This window comes from Neoarius graeffei, chromosome 24 (genome assembly GCF_027579695.1).
Source record: "Neoarius graeffei isolate fNeoGra1 chromosome 24, fNeoGra1.pri, whole genome shotgun sequence".
Lineage (NCBI taxonomy): Eukaryota > Metazoa > Chordata > Actinopteri > Siluriformes > Ariidae > Neoarius > Neoarius graeffei.
In genome coordinates, this window is record NC_083592.1 from 16,679,857 (window position 1) to 16,697,597 (window position 17,741).

Here is a 17,741-nt window from a genome sequence, read left to right on the forward strand (position 1 = left end):
TCAGATAAATTATCACCAAGATTATTAATATATAATGTAAATAGCAGGGGGCCCAAAATAGACCCCTGTGGCACTCCAGTGTCAACATTAAGCCTGTCAGAAAGTAACCCCTTAATTTGTACCCTCTGGGTCCTATCATTTAGGTAGTTAGAAATCCAACCTACTGTGGACTCTGAAAGACCAATACTGTAAAGACGTGATAAAAGGATCCTATGATTGACAGTATCAAAGGCTTTAGTCAAATCAATAAAAACTGCAGCACAGGATTTTCCACAATCTAACGCACAAATGACATCATTTAAAACTTTCATAGTAGCAGTTACTGTACTATGGTTCTTTCTAAAGCCTGACTGAAACTTAGACAGAATGCATTTACTAACCAGAAAATCCTTTAGTTGTTCACTAACAATAGATTCAAGAATTTTGGCAATAATTGACAGCTTAGATATTGGTCTATAATTATCTAAAATGGTTGGATCGCCACCTTTCAGCAGGGGTACAACCAAAGCAGATTTCCAGACATCTGGGACAACATTCTGTTATAGTGATAAATTGAAAATATAAGACAGTGGCCCAGCAATAATCTCCGCAGCTAATTTTAAGAAATAAGGCTCAATTTCATCAGGCCCTGCAGACTTCTTAACATCCAGATTTTTTAGGGCCTTTACAACCTCATTTCTTGTGATGGCTGAAAAGCTAAATATAGGACCATTTCTTCTCAAAGGAGGAGATAAGTTTAGTGCATCACTCACAGAAGATTCTTTAAAAATTGACCCTGAAGAAATAAAATGCTTATTAAAACTATTTACAATATCAAGCTTATTTGTAATAGACTGATCATTTAATAAAATATAATCAGGAAAGTCATTACATAATGTCAAAGGAGAAAGAGACTTTATAGTTTTCCAAAATTTAAGAGGATTATTAATATTTTGTGAAGTTTCATTTAGATAATAATCAGATTTTAATCTGCGTATCAGTGCTGTGCATTTATTTCTCAATGCTCTAAAAGCTACCCAATCCCTTTCTGAGTCCGACTTCCTGGCTGTGGCCCAGGCCAAATTTCTTTCATGAATAAGTTCAGATAATTCATTCGAAAACCATGAATTATCACGGCCTTTTACTCTGAATTTCTTAACAGGTGCATGCCTGTTCACAATTTTCTGAAACAAGGTGTGGAAATACTGCCAAGCAATGGACACATCAGGTATTAACAATATCCTGTCCCAGTCAGCTAAAAACAGATCGTGCAAAAAGCCTTGCATATCAAACAGCTTAAAGTTCCTCTTTATAACAATCCTAGGTTTTGCTTTGGGAATTTTGCAGTTTCTTATAGCAACTATCGCACAGTGATCACTGACATCATCAGGAAAAACCCCAATATGAGAATACTTATGGGGTTTATTTGTGAGTATAACATCTAATAAACTGGACTTGCTGGGATTCTTATGATTAAGTCGTGTAGATGATTCAATCAGTTGAGTGAGATTCACAGAGTCACAAAAGGCTTTGAACTGATCTGAGTTCGTTGACATCCAGTCCCAATTTAAATCGCCCAATAAAACAAAATCCTTGGTCAGTAGGTCAGTTAAGACAGCCGATAATGAGGATAGAGCATCACTAATAGCTGCAGGTGGTCTATAGCAGCCGACTAAACACAAGTGACAATCCTTTCCATATTCCAGATCAATAGCCAACAATTCAAACTGTTTAGGAAGAGAAACTGATTTAAGAACAGATGCGTGCAAGTTTGACTTAATATACAATGCAACCCCGCCCCCTTTACTTTTACGATCAGTTCGGAATACGTTATACCCTACCAAGGCAATATCGTGATTTGATATGGATTTTTTAAGCCACGTCTCAGAGATAACCAAGATATCTGCTTTGGTCGTGTTGGCCCAAATCTGTACTTGGTCCAATTTTGGCAATAAACTGCGAACATTTAAATGCACAATCCCCAGACCTGACCGACTTGAAAATTCCAGAGGAGTAAGAACAATTTCAGCAGGGCCAGGATTTGGATTTATTCCGGCCAATAAAAGCAACAACATCACCAGAAATCGTTGCCTTAAATTTTTTTATGGGGGACTACACTGTTTGTTTGGAGAGTACAATACAGACTTAGATGGAAAGGCTATGCTCTCAGGCATAATAGCAAAGATGAATGAGATCTTTGGCACAATATCCAATGTCGTAAGACTAGTCACCCAAGATATAAACAGGGTGTCCGTGTGTTTTGATGGGAGATGCATGTGAAGATGCATCAAGACACTTGCGTTGCCTTCTGAATTCCCTGAAGAGTCCCATAGCCCAAAAATGTGGATAACTACATAAAAAAACAGTACCTTCATGATGCTCGTGCCGTGATGTTATGGAAGTCGTACAGACACCCCCCTCCTCTCTGCGGAGGAGCAGAGATCCAAGATGATCCAAGATGGCAGCACTCTGTTGTCTCGTCCGACCTGCTGTCAAATTTGTTGCCTCGTTTGTCTAAATGTTATATGTTTTTACATTTTGCGCGACACTCAAAATCACAATTTTAAGTTTGGATAAAATCATACATGTTTTGATAGACTTTTAGTTACCTGCAACCTGCTGCGTTGGGAGAAGCTAAGGCTAAAATTTAAGGCTACCTGTAGCACTATACTGGGCCGCCAACATTAATCAACACGTACTTCTTGTCGGTAATTCGGCGATTGGAAAGTCGCTGTTGTTCCCTGAAGGTCTTCCTGGATTACAAACTTGTGGAGCTCGGGGATTACCGTGACTGTGAGGGCAGCTGCAGCTCAGGTTGGTGATTTTCGCCTTTTTTCCTGGGCTTGTGGGCTGTCTGCCTGTTGAGCTGCATCGGGTCATCAGCACCAGTCGGTTACTCGCTCCGGAAAGCGAACGACAACCGATTGGAAAGTCGTAGTTGTTGGATACTGGGCTTGCTGGGGCCCGTGGGTTATCGTGGCAGCGGGACACTTGCAGTTAAGGTTGGTGATTTTTTTTGCCTCATCTGAATTCTCCAGCTGCGTATTTCCCACGTTCTCGCGCTGCTGTTGGCTTTGTCTGTCTGCTCCTCCGCAGAGAGGAGGGGGGTGTCTGTACGACTTCCATAACATCACGGCAGTCTTGCACTGCGGTGGTTCCCACGGTAGCCCGGGGGGAGTTACATTTTTTTGCCGTTCTGCCATGCTAGTGCATATTACCGGGACATGAGATTTCAGCATTTTTATTCTCGGTCTGTAGCTTGAAAAAGTTTAGGCTACTGAATAACACTTTCAGTTAAAGTTGAGTCTGGTGCTTTTGTGCTGACGCTACAATAGCCTACTATCACAAATATCCCCCGTAACATTTCCCGTTTTCTACTCATTTTTCTGTGATTGCCCCTCTTTCCCGTGGTTGTATGTTGTGGGTGTGGCATTAGGTGGGAAAAGTGCTTTTTAGGGATTCATCAGATCATTCATCTGAGAGATAACAGAGCTGGTTCGGACCGAGCTGAGAAATATATTCGCTATGCAGAGAATAACAGCGGTTTTTAAAAGCAATGATGGTGGAAACAAGAATAAAAGAATGGACGAGGAAGAAAGTGTAGTGAAGAAAGCTAGAATGACGGGAGAAGGTGCGGGAAAATTATATAAATGAGATGGAAAGCACACACCCCAGTGTAAACATTTAGATGGGAACATACAACACAGCAGAAAAACAAATATACAGTATATACAAATGGTGCATGTCACAACACAGCAGAAAAACAAAGATAGATATATACACACACACACACACACAACTGGGCGTGTTGAGTTGCAGATGTTAATTGCACATTAGTTACAGAAACTCAGTTCAGCTACAAAACTCAGGATATTGCACTGTATTTGGTATTGCATTGTATGTAAAAGTGTAGAAAATATAAAATATACAAAAGCTATAAAAACTAAAAATTTGCTCTGTGAGGTTGCACTGTAATAAGTATTGCACTATCAGGTAAGTGTGAGAATATTGTCCTTTTAGGTCCTTGTTGGTGCATTGTTGCACCTGCCAGAAGTGGCATCAGTCAGTGCATGTAATTAGCCCTTTTCACATTACGTCACTTGCAGAAGAACCTCACATCCGTTTTCAGCCTTTTGAATGGAAGAGGCGGCATGCTAATCTGCTGGCTAACAAGTAGCAACCATAGAAAGTCAGTAAACTTCCTTTCCAAAACAAGGCAGATAGGTGACTGGAATGGTCACTAACAATACGTAATGATAAACAACAATGTGCAATATTATTATCAATCTCATCTGTGAATGACAGTTTTGTTAACATATGTTGCCGCCGTATACCTCTTCTTCCATTCAAAAGGCTGAAAACGGATATGAGTTCCCCTGCAAGTGACGTAATGTGAAAAAGGCTAATTGTTCAAGGTGGTTATGGCCTGTGGGGGGGGAAAAAAAAAAAAAAAACTGTTTGAGTCTGTTGGTCCTTGCTTTGATGCACCTGTAACGCCTGCCTGAGGGCAGCAAGTCAAAGAACTCAGAGCCAGGGTGGGAGCTGTCCTTGATGTTAGCTCTGCTGAGCTCTGCTCTGTTTAGCTACTGTTTGTTCATTCATTCAGTTGCTCGTTATTCATTTGTTTGTTCGTTCATTCATTCATTCATTCTCAATTGAATTTTGCATTTTATGTGTTGGTGTGTCTAAGGTTTGCGCTGCAATAAACCTTTAAAATGAAAACCTACTTGTGCCCCCATTTTTTCCCTGTGCTCCTAAATTTTTTTAACTTAGGAGAACGTGTGCTCCTGAAAAAAAAAAAGTTAGTGTAGAGCCCTGATCATGGCACACTTTCAGCCTGTTCAATGTGCTGAGTGCAGGATGTTTAGTCATTCTTCCTCCGTTGCTAGCGATAGTTTTATTTGTGAAAAGTGCAGATTAGTTAGTTCTCTGGCAGAGAAGATTAAAGTGTTAGAAGCACGTATCCAGGCTTTAGAGAAGGCCAGAGAGAATGAGACCAGTGTAGTTTCTGTAGGGGAAAGTCTGGATGCCCTAGGTGGAGTTAGCAATCCCCCAACTCCGGCATTAGAGCCCTTACAGCGGGGTGAATGGGTGACGACTCAGTGGCAGAAGCGTAGAGCCAAAGCTACCGCTGAGGCTCGCCCATGGGAGCACCATTCCTTACCGCGTCACGTGTCGAACAGGTTTGCTCTCCTTAGTAGTGATGCACCCACTGAGAAACCTGAAAGAGCTCTGGTTACAGGGGACTCCATCATACGGCACATGAAATTAGCTCAGCCATTAGGGGCACCAGCAGCTTTAGTCAGGTGTATACCAGGAGCCAGACATAGCAGGTAATCTTAGGGTCCTAGGCAAACATAGGTTCTCAAAGATCGTTATCCATGCAGGAGCAAATGATATACGCCTTCGTCAGTCTGAGGTTACTAAGAGTAACTTTGTAGAGGTGTTTAAATTAGCAAAGGCGATGTCCAATGCTGTAGTATGCTCTGGCCCAATCCCAATGTGGCGTGGTGATGTAGCTTGCAGCAGGTTATGGTCGCTGAACTGCTGGTTGTCCAGGTGGTGCTCTGAAAACAGTGTGGGCTTTATAGATAATTGGGCTAATTTTGAGGGCGCTGCTGGCCTGTTAGGGTGGGACGGTATCCATCCCACTCGGGAAGGTGCTGCTCTGATTTCCTGCAGCATAGGTCATAGTCTCAGAACAGGCCTAGTTAATTTCTGACAATCCAGAGCCAAGGCCAGGGAGCAGATGAACAGACTAAACCGACTATCTGCTAGCTGCACAGAGTCGTCACTCAGGGTCCACTACATCGAGACTGTGTCTGTTCCCCGAGCTCAACAAAAAAAGGTAGAAATTTTCAGAGAGTTTGCTCCAGTAACCTAATCAATATAAAATTAGATCATACTGACTGTACAGCTGCTGCTAGCACCTTTGATCTAAAGGTGGGGCTATTAAATATTAGATCTCTTACATCTAAAGCGCTAATGGTTAATGAACTCATTACTGATCAGGAGTTTAATGTACTTTGTTTAACTGAAACATGGATTAAGCCAAATGAATATACAGCATTAAATGAAGCAAGTCATCCTGGATACAGTTATATACACCAGCATCGTCTAACTGGCAGAGGAGGCAGTGTCGCGGTCATTTATAATGATTATCTAGGTGCAACACACAAACCTAGTTATAAATTTAATACATTTGAAGTTCTTCATACTCAATGTATGTAGCCTCGAAAAATAAGTCTACCCAGTTAATTCCGTTACTTATTATTGACAGGCCCCCGGGGCCATATTTGGAGTTTCTTTCTGAATTTGCAGATTTTCTCAGACCTGGTTATTTCCTTAAGCCTCGGTCACAACCTGCCGTACGTGCTCCTACGGCCGGTCTACGTGCAAAAAAAACGCAAGAAACGCACGGAGGGCGCGCGTGTGACCTGCTGATTTTCGAGCCATAGACTGGCCGCAGAGGTTCTTTGTCATGTCAAACAAACTCTACGGGCGCTTACGTTTTTTTCAGGTTGCAAGACAAACTTACGGCCAATGTGCGTCTTTCTTCCCGAACAAAAAAAAAACGCAGCGATTTGGGAAACGCCAAAAATCGCACGGCCAAAAAAAAAAAAATCGTACGTCCGGTTGTGACCTAGGCTTTAGTTGTCGGAGATTTTAATATTCACTTCGATAACCCAGAAGACCCTTTGAAAACAGCATTTGTGTCCATTTTAGATTCAGTAGGGGTTAATCAGAATGTCATAGGACCAACCCATAATGGTGGTCACACCCTCGATCTAATACTAACATTCGGTTTAAACATAGAAAATATAGTCACACTTCCACAGTCTGAAGTTCTCAGATCATTATCTCATCTCATTCAAAATATGTCTGAGTAATAATATATGCACCTCACCACGCTACTGTATTAAACGTACATTCACGTCAACTACTGCACAGAGCTTTATAAATGATCTCCCAGAGTTATCAACTTTGACTGGGTCACTATCAGCCCCTGCAGAACTTGATCAGGCAACTGAATGCTTAGAGTCAACGTTCCACCATACTTTAGATAATGTAGCTCCTCTTAAAAGGAAAATGGTCAGAGACAAAAAATTTACACCCTGGTATAATGATGACACTCGCACTTTAAAACAGACCACTCGAAAATTAGAATGCAAATGGCGTCAAACAAATTGGTAGTGTTCAAATTAGCGTGAAAGGAGAGCTTTCTGAAGTATAGAAAAGCTCTTAGTGCTGCTAGATCAACACATCTGTCCTCCCTAATAGAAGATAAAAATAATCCTAGATTCCTACTTAATACTATAGCAAAATGAACCAGGAATAAGCCCACTATAGACACATGCACACCTGCAGTATGTAGTTGCAACGATTTCATGAATTTTTTTAATGACAAAATTGAAAAATCCGACAAAAAAAAATTCAAACTACTAATTTAAGGTCAGACAATGTAAATGACCCTGTAGTTAACAATATGGCTGTATCGGATCAGCAATTGGGGTCTTTTGCTCCCCTTAGAGAAACTGATTTGCCTTCGTTGATCTCTGCATCAAAAGCCTCGACTTGTGTACTAGATCCCTTGTCTACACGTCTATTCAAACAGACAATACCTGAAGTAACTGAACCTCTTCTAAAAATAATAAATTCTTCTCTTAGGATTGGCTATGTACCCTGCAGTATGTAGCAGCAACGACTTGAAACTAGCAGTTATCAAACCCATGATTAAAAAACCTGACCTTGATCCCTGTCAGCTGTCCAATTATCGGCCAATATCAAACCTCCCCTTTATCTCCAAGATCCTTGAAAAAGCTGTGGCACAGCAGTTATGCTGATATTTACATAGGAATAACATCCATTAAATATATCAGTCAGGATTTAGACCTCATCATAGCACAGAGACAGCTCTGGTTAAAGAAGTAAACGACCTACTGTCGGCATCTGATCAGGGCTGTGTCTCGCTGCTTGTGTTGCTTGACCTTAGTGCAGCATTTGATACCATTGATCATTCCATTCTTCTGGATAGACTAGAAAATGTTGTGGGAGTTAAGGGAACGGCCCTCTCCTGGCTCAGGTCTTATTTAACTGACAGCTGTCAGTATGTTGATGTAAATGGTGATATTTCTAGACATACTGAAGTAAAAGTTTGGTGTTCCACAAGGTTCTCTCTTGGGTCCACTGCTTTTTTCTTTATACATGTTACCTCTAGGTGATATTATTTGTAAACATTGTATTAGTTTCCACTGTTATGCTGATGACACACAGTTGTAATGTTTCTGCAAAACCTGATGAGAGACACCAGCTTTATAGAATTGAGGAATGTGTTAAGGACATTAGACACTGGATGCTTATTAACTTCCTTCTGCTTAACTCTGACAAGACTGAAGTACTTGTACTAGGACCACATGCAGCTAGAAGTAAGTTCTCTGATTACACAGTAACTCTGGATGGCCTTTTGGTTTCTTCACGTGCAGCAGTAAAAGACCTCGGAGTGATTACTGACCCCAGTCTTTCATTCAAAACTCACATTGATAACATCACCCGGAGAGCTTTCTTTCATCTCAGAAATATTGCTAAGATGAGAAATTTAATGTTACTACATGACGTGGAAAAACTAGTTCTGCTTTCGTTACCTCCGGGTTGGATTATTGTAATGCCTTACTGTCTAGATCAGGGGTGTCAAACCTGATCCATAAAGGGCCGTGTGGCTGCAGGTTTTCATTCCAGCCATGCAGCAGCACACCTGACTTGGCTCATTCAATCAACTGAACTGTCTTCACACAGTCAAATACTTGCAGCCACACCCACCCTTGATTAAAGGGTGGGTGTGTCAGTTGATTGAATAAGCCAAATCAGGGTGCTGCTGCATGGCTGGAATGAAAACCTGCAGCCACACGGCCCTTTATGGATCAGGTTTGACACCCCTGGTCTAGATGTTCCAATAAATGCAAAAACAAGCTCCAGTTAGTTCAAAATACAGCAGCAAGAGTCCTTACTAGAACTAGAAAATATGACCACATCACCCCTGTCTTATCCACACTGCATTGGCTCCCAATCAAATTTCGTACTGATTATAAAATACTACTATTGACCTTTAAAGCACTAAATGGTCTCGCACCACAGTACCCGAGTGAACTTCTGGTCCTTTATGACCCGCCACGCCTACTTAGATCAAAAGGTGCAGGCTATCTGCTGGTACCTCGTATAGTGAAGGCTACATCAGGGGGCAGAGCCTTTTCTTACAAAGCCCCACAGTTATGGAACAGCCTTCCAAGTAATGTTCGGGAATCAGACAGTCTCAGCGTTTAAGTCTAGGCTGAAAACATATCTGTTTCGTCAAGCCTTTTGTTAATGGTGTTCATGAGGGAAAGGAGTAGATCTGGAGGGTTGTCAGACAGAGTGTTTTGGTAAACTGGGATGTATGGATGCTGTCAGTCCCCCACTCGCTTGCTCATTCGAGTTTGTTGACGGTGTAGTGGCTGGCTGCTTTATGTCCTGGGGTTCCCTCATGCCTGTGTTACCTTCTGGCTCTCCCCTTTTAGTTATTCTGTCATAGTTAGTTGCCGGAGTCCCTGCTTGTATGCAGTGCAATATGTATACTGTTCCTACTTATTCAGGTGACATTGGGCATACCTAACAACCTGTGTTTTTTCGCTCTCTCTCCCTCCCCCCCCTTTCTTTTCCCCCAAAAAATCTGTCTCTCTGAGTTACATGTCAATCCTGAGATCGAGATGCTGACCTCTTCTGTTCCTCGGACCTGCCTGATCCATCCTGGTGCCCTGTGTCTAGCTGGAGTCTCATCACATCGCTCCTGAGGAGGATGACCCCATGTGGACAGTTGAAAGTCACACTTGGAGGACGCTCTAGACCTGGGGTGCCATGGTAACGGCCCGCGGGCCGGATACGGCCCGATTGGTCATCACATCCGGCCCGGTGGTTCATGAGACTTTTTTTTTTTTAATAATAAATTAATAAAAATCGAATGTTGTGTTTTTTTTCGTAATGATTTTAAATCTAATGTTTCAATTTGATTCCATTTTCGTGTAATCCATCGGTTCGTTTTTAGCTGCTCTCTGCTTGCTGCAGCACGCGCAGGTGCAATGACCCGGATTTAATGTAGAGTAGGCTAGTTGTTGCTCGTTCACAAGCAACAACAGTCTAAAAAGAGAAAAGTTGATTCTGAGGGTCGCATCTTTCAGGAAAAATGGAGAGAGAAATACTTTTTCTGGGAAGTAGGGGGAAAACCTGTTTGTCTGATTTGTTCGCAACAAGTGGCTGTACCGAAGGAATACAATGTCAAAAGACATTACGAGACCCACGCCGACAAATACAGCCAATTCACTGGGCAACGCAGGACTGAAAAGCTAAATGAGCTTGCCTCAAACCTTCAAAAACAGCAAGCAGCTTTCTCAAAGTCTCGAGAGACACATGAAGGTTCGTTTTAATATCATACATCATCTTCAGTTCTCCTTTAATGTTAAATGCGGCTGTTTTCAAAGAGGGGTGTCTCAATATCTTTGTTGTACATTTTATTTCATGTTAGGGGCAGTGAAGGCGAGCTACATCATTGCGTGGGAGATCGCAAAAAAGTGTCCAAGCCATTTTCGGAGGGTGCATTCGTCAAGGATAAATACGCATCTGTTGGAATCCAATCTTTCTATCAATCATTGCCACCAGAGTACCCAATTATCACGGCCTTTGCCGGTAAAATACAATGTATGTTCGGGACAACACATTTATGTGAACAGGCATTTTCAGTAATGAATATTAATAAATCGAAACTGCGTAGTCGTCTGACCCATGGACATCTCAACGATGTCATGAAAATAGCAACTGCCCAGAGTCTGTCCCCCAATGTCGACAAGCTGGTAAAAAGTAAAAGACTTCTGGCTTCCACATGTAAAATGTAGCTGGTATTTCTCCCCCATGTAACCTTGTGCTGTGTGCTTGAGGGGGAATAAACAGGATGGGTGTGTGGAAATATATGTGGGACTTGACCAGCAAAGTTAATGTGCCATCTGTAGTTTGTTTTTATTGGTATGTTCAGTCATATTTGGCTCTTTTAAACTAATGCTACTGGATATTTAGTCACTTGACCTATTGGTGGAATTATTTACCCTGGCACTTCTTTCTTTTGACTCGTTTAGGCCTACTTGCCAATCATTTTAATTGGCCTAATTAGGCCTATGCATTGACATGTTTTTGATGTGCAAGATCAATAAATCTGATCTAAGTCATTTACAGTTTACACTTGTGTTATTTGTGTCTTAGTCCATTTCTGTAGCATTTTTTTTTTATAAATGTAGGCTACTTGCATGCTTAGACTGTTACATTTTCAGAGGGTAAATTGCTTTTGTCTGCCATGTTATTGTGCGCCTCATTTTGAGGCTATAGCTTTACAATTCCTTTTGGGCATATAGGCCTTCAAAAATCATATAAAATAATGTCCTTTTGTTGAGTTAGTGTCTGGTCTTTTCAGGCCAAAAGTGTAATTCGGCCCCCAAGGTCCCACTTGAAAAAAATCTGGCCCCCTTACCAATTTCACCCTGGTACCCCTGCTCTAGACACTTACAGTAATGCTTTTATGGCTGAGGACTACAGTTGACTTGCTAACTTTAGGACTGCAGTTGTCATGAACAGTTTTGCACTCAAGTTTCCATCAATGAAAAGTTTATAACATCAATGAAACTGACTTCATGTTAAAACTGTTAATGTTACAGTCACGGTGTCTGTTGTTGCCCAAATGAGGATGGGTTCCCTTTTGAGTCTGGTTCCTCTCAAGGTTTCTTCCTCATGTCGTCTGAGGAAGTTTTACCTTGCCACCGTCGCCACAGGCTTGCTCATTGGGGATCGATTTGGGATAAAATTAGCTCATGTTTTAAGTCATTCAAATTCTGTAAATCTGCTTTGCAACAATGTTTATTGTTAAAAGCGCTATACAAATAAACTTGACTAGGCAGAGAAACAGGGAAGCGAGGGATGTACAGCAGATAAGAGTGATTAAAGATGTAAATGGAAATGTGCTGACAAAGTGTATTAAGAAGGTGGAAAGAGTACTTTGAGGATTTATTAAATGAGGAGAATCCAAGAAAGAAAAGGTCAGACTCGTTGGAGACGGCAAATCAGGAAGTAAAGTTCATTCGTAAGGATGAGGTGAGGGCAGCCATGAAAAGAATGACTGAGAAAGCAGTTGGACTAGGTGGTATCCCAATTGAGACTTGCAGATATTTGGGTGAGACGGCTGTGGAGTTCCTAACGAGATTGTTTAATAAGATCCTAGAGAATGAGAAAATGCCAAATGAATGGAGAAAGTGTGTGCTAGTCCCAATATACAAGAATAAGGGAGATGTACAGAGCTGCAGTAATTACAGAGGGATAAAACTGATGAGCCACACCATGAAGTTATGGAAAAGGGTATTGGAGGCAAGACTGAGAAGAGAGGTAGCAATCTGTGAACAGCAGTACGGGTTTATGCCAAGGAAGAGCACGTCAGATGCAATTTTTGCTTTAAGAATGTTAATGGAGAAGTACAGGGAAGGCCGGAGAAAGCTACATTGTGTGTTTGTAGACCTGGAGAAGGCATACGATAGAGTGCTGAGAGAGGAGTTATGGTATTGTATGAGAAAGTGTGGAGTGAATGAGAAGTATATTAGAGTGATGCAAGATATGTGTGAGAACAGTGAAACAGCAGTGAGGTGTGCAGTTGGAACGATTGAATGGTTCAAGGTGAAGGTGGGACTTCATCAAGGATCTGCTTTTAGTCCTTTCTTGTTTGCCATAGTGATGGATAGCTTAATGGATGAAGTGAGGCAAGAGTCACCATGGAACATGATGTTTGTGGATGATATTGTGATACACGGTGAAAGTAAAAAGCTGGGCTTGGAGAGATGGAAGTATGCATTGGAATGAAGAGGAATGAAAGTGAGCAGTAGCAAAACAGAATACATGTTCATCAGTGAGAATGGGGATGAGAGTGTAGTGAAGATGCAAGGAGCAGACGTAAAGAAAGTTAGTGAATTCAGATACCTGGGGTCAACTATGCAGGAAAATGGGGGGCTGCGATAGTGAGGTGAGAAAGAGAGTACAGGCAGAGTGCAGCAGTTGGAGAAGGATTTCCGGAGTCATTTGTGATAGGAAAGTCCCAGCAAAAGTGAAAGGTAAGATGTATAAGACAGTAGTGAGACCAGCTGTGATGTATGGATTGGAGACAGTACCCTTAACGAAGAGACAGGAGGCAAAATTGGAGGTGGCGGAGTTGAGGATGTTAAGGTTTGCGATGGGAGCGACAAGGTGGGACAGGACACATGTACAGCATGTCAAGCACATCAGAGGGACAGCACATGTAGAGAGCTTGGGAATTAAGCTAAGAGAGATGAAACCAAGATGGATGGTATGGGCACATCCTGAGAAGAGATGCAGAGCATGTTGGAAGGAGAATGTTGAGGATAGAGCTGCCAAGCACACGAAAACGAGGAAGGCCAAAGAGGAGACACATGGATGTGGTGAGAGGGGACATGAAAGTGGCAGGTGTGGTAGAGAAGGATGCAGAAAACAGGGAGCAATGGAGACGAAAGATCCGCTGTGGCGACCCCTAATTGGGAGCAGCCAAAAGAAGAATATGAATTGAAAAGTTTAAGAAAAGGGGTGTAATTCAAAAATAAAATGCGATTCAAACTTCAAGTAACCTATGATTTAAAATGCAGTCACTCCTGTGCAAGTTAAAGATTCAAAGCCGAGGTTTATATCAGTTATACCCCTTTTCCACCAAATCAGTTCCAGAGCTGGTTCGGGGCCAGTGCTGGTGCACAACTCATTCAACTTGCGAGCCAGCTGAGAACCAGTTTGCTTTTCCATAGCTCGTGGTGCTAAGGGAAGCCACGTCATTACGTCGCTGTATATGTCAGTTACGTCGCTGCATTTGCATAAACCTTGGTGCGAATATCGAAGCAAAAACAACATGGAAGCAGCAGCAACAACAACAATAATAATAAATGACTTCACGTTTGTACAGCTGCTACTTCTCGTCGCTTAAAAACGGCGATCTTTCGCGGTCTTGTTATGCCGCTTTTCCACTACAAACGCGGCTGAGCCGTGCCGAGTCGAGCTGAGCGGGGCTGTTGGAGTTGCATTTCGACTACAACCGCACTGAACCGTGCTGGCTGGAAGTGGGTGGACACATTGGGTGGAGTTAGCGAAAGTGGGTGGACGTCACGTGATGTCGTTAAGCAGCGCAAACAGTGACATCAGTGAGCTTTTAAGCGGTAGTCTCACGACCCGGATAGTAAACAATAAACATGGAGGACATGGAGTCGTTAGTGTTGCTGGTCTTGGTGCTGTGGCTTGTTGTCACCGACAACGCCAACAGATACTGGCAAGAGCATATAGATGAGGCGAGGTGCATAAGGCTTCAGAAATTCTCGTAATTCGTAATTCTTCTTCTTCTGGGTTTGCGGTGTTTACAGATCCCAGCGTGCTCGCGGGGCGTGTGTGGGCATGTGAGGACACTCCTCCTCACCAATCAGTGCACAGGGGAGTGTCTGCTCACGCCCCCAGCCTCACTCGGCTCGCTTTGGCTCGCTTCAGCCCCACTCCAAAACGGTGCGAGTTTTAGGGGCTAAGCGGGGCTGAAGCGAGCCGAGTCGTGCTGTTTTTTGGTAGTCGAAACGCGAGCCGTGTCGGGCTGAAGTGAGCTGAAAAAGGGTAGTGGAAAAGGGCCATTATTGTTGTTGGTCTTAACAACTCCGCCCCCCTGCTGACGCAGGCGGTTCTTTCCTCTGGCCCAGCAGAGAGTTGGTGCTAGCCTGGAACTGGTTTTTCTGGCCCCAGAGCTAGTTCTTTGTCAGTGGAAACAGAAAACCCGGTTCCAAACTAAGCCCCGGCCCCGAAGCAGCCCTGGAACTGCTTTGGTGGAAAAGGGGCATTAGTCTACTTGTGTGTGATTGTACACAGGCTCAGAAGCACGAGTTGGCTACGAGTGTTTTTCCGACTTCACAGAATTTACATTAATTGTGTCTTACATATTAAAGTCATGTAGAGAAACTCACATCTTCAATCTGGCACATCTGTGTCCATGTGAACACCTGCTCCTGGGGCGGATACACGGTGTGTCTCTGCCTCTCATCATGCACAAAGTTCATTAACTAAGGAAAAAAAAAATTATACATAGTACACAATATATATATAGTACACAAATGCAAGATTAAAGAAGAAACAGGAGAAACTGATTAGGGGGGGAAAAAAAAGAAATCCGTGATTACCGATGTGAAGTAGTGTTTGTTGAACTCGGCTCCCAGTGCTCTCCTCCAGCTCTCCCCGACTCCCGCAGGCCCACAGCGGGCGGACAGCCGCTCCAGAGCCGCCGCTTTATTCCTGGCGATCCGCTCGAGCTGCTCCGAACTCAGTAGCACATCACTGCCAGCCTTCAGCTTTTTCACCTGGGACGAGATTTTTGTGCGTTTACTGCAATTCCACCATCGTTTCAATAAAACGGTTGTGCATGGCGTGTGAAGGAACCGCAGTTGAGTGTTTATAAACACGGTTGCCATGGTCGGAGCGCGCGGCCTTCGGCGCCATGTTACTGTGGCACTGTGTAAACAAAGAAAACACGTGGGCACAGGCACGTGCACGAATGAACCGGAAGTTCTAAACGAAGGCGTCAACCATAGTTTTTTTTTTAAAGATTTTTTTTGGGCTTTTTCACCTTTATTGGATAGGACAGTGTAGAGATAGCCTAGTTAAATACAGTCCATCTGTTCGGAATAAAACATGACTTGCTTTTTAGTTTTCAATACTATTTATTTTTAATAGCGCGCGCACACACACAACAGTGTAAATAACAAACAAACTCAACCCCAAATACAGATGAAATAAATAAAAACAAAAATAAGTAAATACATAAATATGTAAATAAATAAAGTAGACCCTGAGCATACAATCTAATAAAAAAATAAGATTTTTCACAAAAATTAAGCTCTCTCTTGTATAAGGTGGTTAAAGTATTTTTAAAATTACAAAAGTTGTTTTTTAATTATTATTATTATTATTATTATTAATCGCCGTACGTCCATGTATATAATACATTAACAGTAAGATAATTACATTACATTATAAACATCCAGTGGTGTTTGCATTAACATGGGGTTTATTTACGTGTGACGTTGTTTACGTGACATCTACTTCCGGGTCAACTTTCGCGGGAAAATTTCAGCGCTTCTTTTTAAATGGATGAACAATGTGGTTTGATAAACAAAGTTAAAAATTCCTGTATTAAATCCGCGTGTTGAAAGCATGAATGTTTTTAACTCACTAAAAAGTTTCCCATTCATCTGTTTCTAATTTATTCATGAAATTCTAATTAATCTGTAGCCATAACTTCATCACTTACATTACACACGTCCTCAGTTCCGGTCAGTTCGTCAAAGACTCTTTTTTTGCTGGTGGGGGAGAAAAATGACTTGATGCTTTTTTGTCCGATCATTTTCACGATAAATTAATCTCAACCTGAGAGAGAGTGTGTGTATGTGTGTGATCCGTGCGTCTCGAAACCACTGCTTCGTTTCTCAAGGCGCGCCAAAAAATGTGATAGCCAATAGAAGAGCAACATGACAGTGACGTCTCCTTATACGAAATTAAATAAATAAATAATAAAGAAATAAATAAGAAAAGTGAGGTACTCCCAGAGTCAAGGCAGTGAATGTGTTTCTAACAAATTATGTTTGAAAATAATTATTTAAAAAGTAGACTTTGGTAGCTATATATACACCTAATGTCCACTTTATTAGCTCTTCCTTCATTTGTAAACTACATTCATCTGCTATTTTATCTGTTGCTATGCACAACCTACTATAAACATGTCCTTTCTCCAATCACAGTGAAACTGTTAAGGTTGAACAATGTACATATTATCTACTTGAAGCTAGTCCACCTTGTTCATGTTCATTACACCCATGACTGTATTTCAGATGCTCTTTGTCAGTCACTGGTAATGACATGTAAGATGTGTCAGTTGGCGATCAAATCTTGTGGATGTTTCGCTGTCACTGACAGAGTGTATAAGTCTACAGTCTGGGCTAGAAAGAAATAAGTCACAGCCTTCACTTCTTCATCCCATTCTGTGTATCTTTCTTACAACTGGTGGTGCTGTTGCATTTTTTTTGCACAAAAGTCCAAAATAATTCAGAGTAAAATATTAAAAGTTATTTGTTATGGATGCCAAAAATCCATCCATCCATTATCCATAACCACTTATCCTGTGCAGGGTTGCGGGCAAGATGGAGCCTATCCCAGCTGACTATGGGCGAAAGGCAGGGCATACCCTGGACAAGTTGCCAGATCATTGCAGGGATGCCATAAATTAAATCTAATACTGATGATGATTTTTTAAAAATCTTAGAAATGCATGGGGTTTAGCAAGGATACAGACATTGTAGTTGTTAGAACCTGTGTCTGTCTCAGTTCAGATGCGTTGACGTAAGAGCGCTCTGGAGCAGGGTTAAAACAAACCACACGAGTTAAATCAATCTGGTTTATTCAAGCACTGCTCAACGATACACAGAAAGAGCAGGGTTTATATACATCAGAAGCTTGCGTGACAAGATAAGTAAGGGGCTCGGGGGCACAAGGTCAACTCGCCAGATAAGGAGTCGTTTTTATTATACATGAAAGAGCAGACCATACACCCCCTAGAACAGGAGGAACCAGGAATGTGGTTTCAGCGAAACTAGAAGGTACAAAGAAAATAAAAGAGTATGTTC

General features: G+C 42.0%; 1 protein-coding gene across 2 annotated transcripts in view; it reads right to left on the reverse strand.

The window, feature by feature from the left end:
• unga (uracil DNA glycosylase a) overlaps nucleotides 1–16,547 on the reverse strand; it is a 40,309-nt gene extending 23,762 nt beyond the window's left edge. The window contains exons 1-3 of one of the 2 annotated variants that reach the window (XM_060906801.1): nucleotides 16,373–16,547; nucleotides 15,246–15,422; nucleotides 15,033–15,128 (exon numbers count right to left, since the gene is read on the reverse strand). In XM_060906801.1, the coding sequence (XP_060762784.1) occupies nucleotides 15,033–15,128; nucleotides 15,246–15,422; nucleotides 16,373–16,465 (366 nt within the window). In that variant the 5' untranslated portion in view covers nucleotides 16,466–16,547. Of the gene's footprint in view, nucleotides 1–15,032; nucleotides 15,129–15,245; nucleotides 15,569–16,372 lie in introns of those variants that run through there. The other variant, XM_060906799.1, reaches the window with a different exon arrangement.
• Between the last annotated feature and the right edge of the window lie 1,194 nt (nucleotides 16,548–17,741).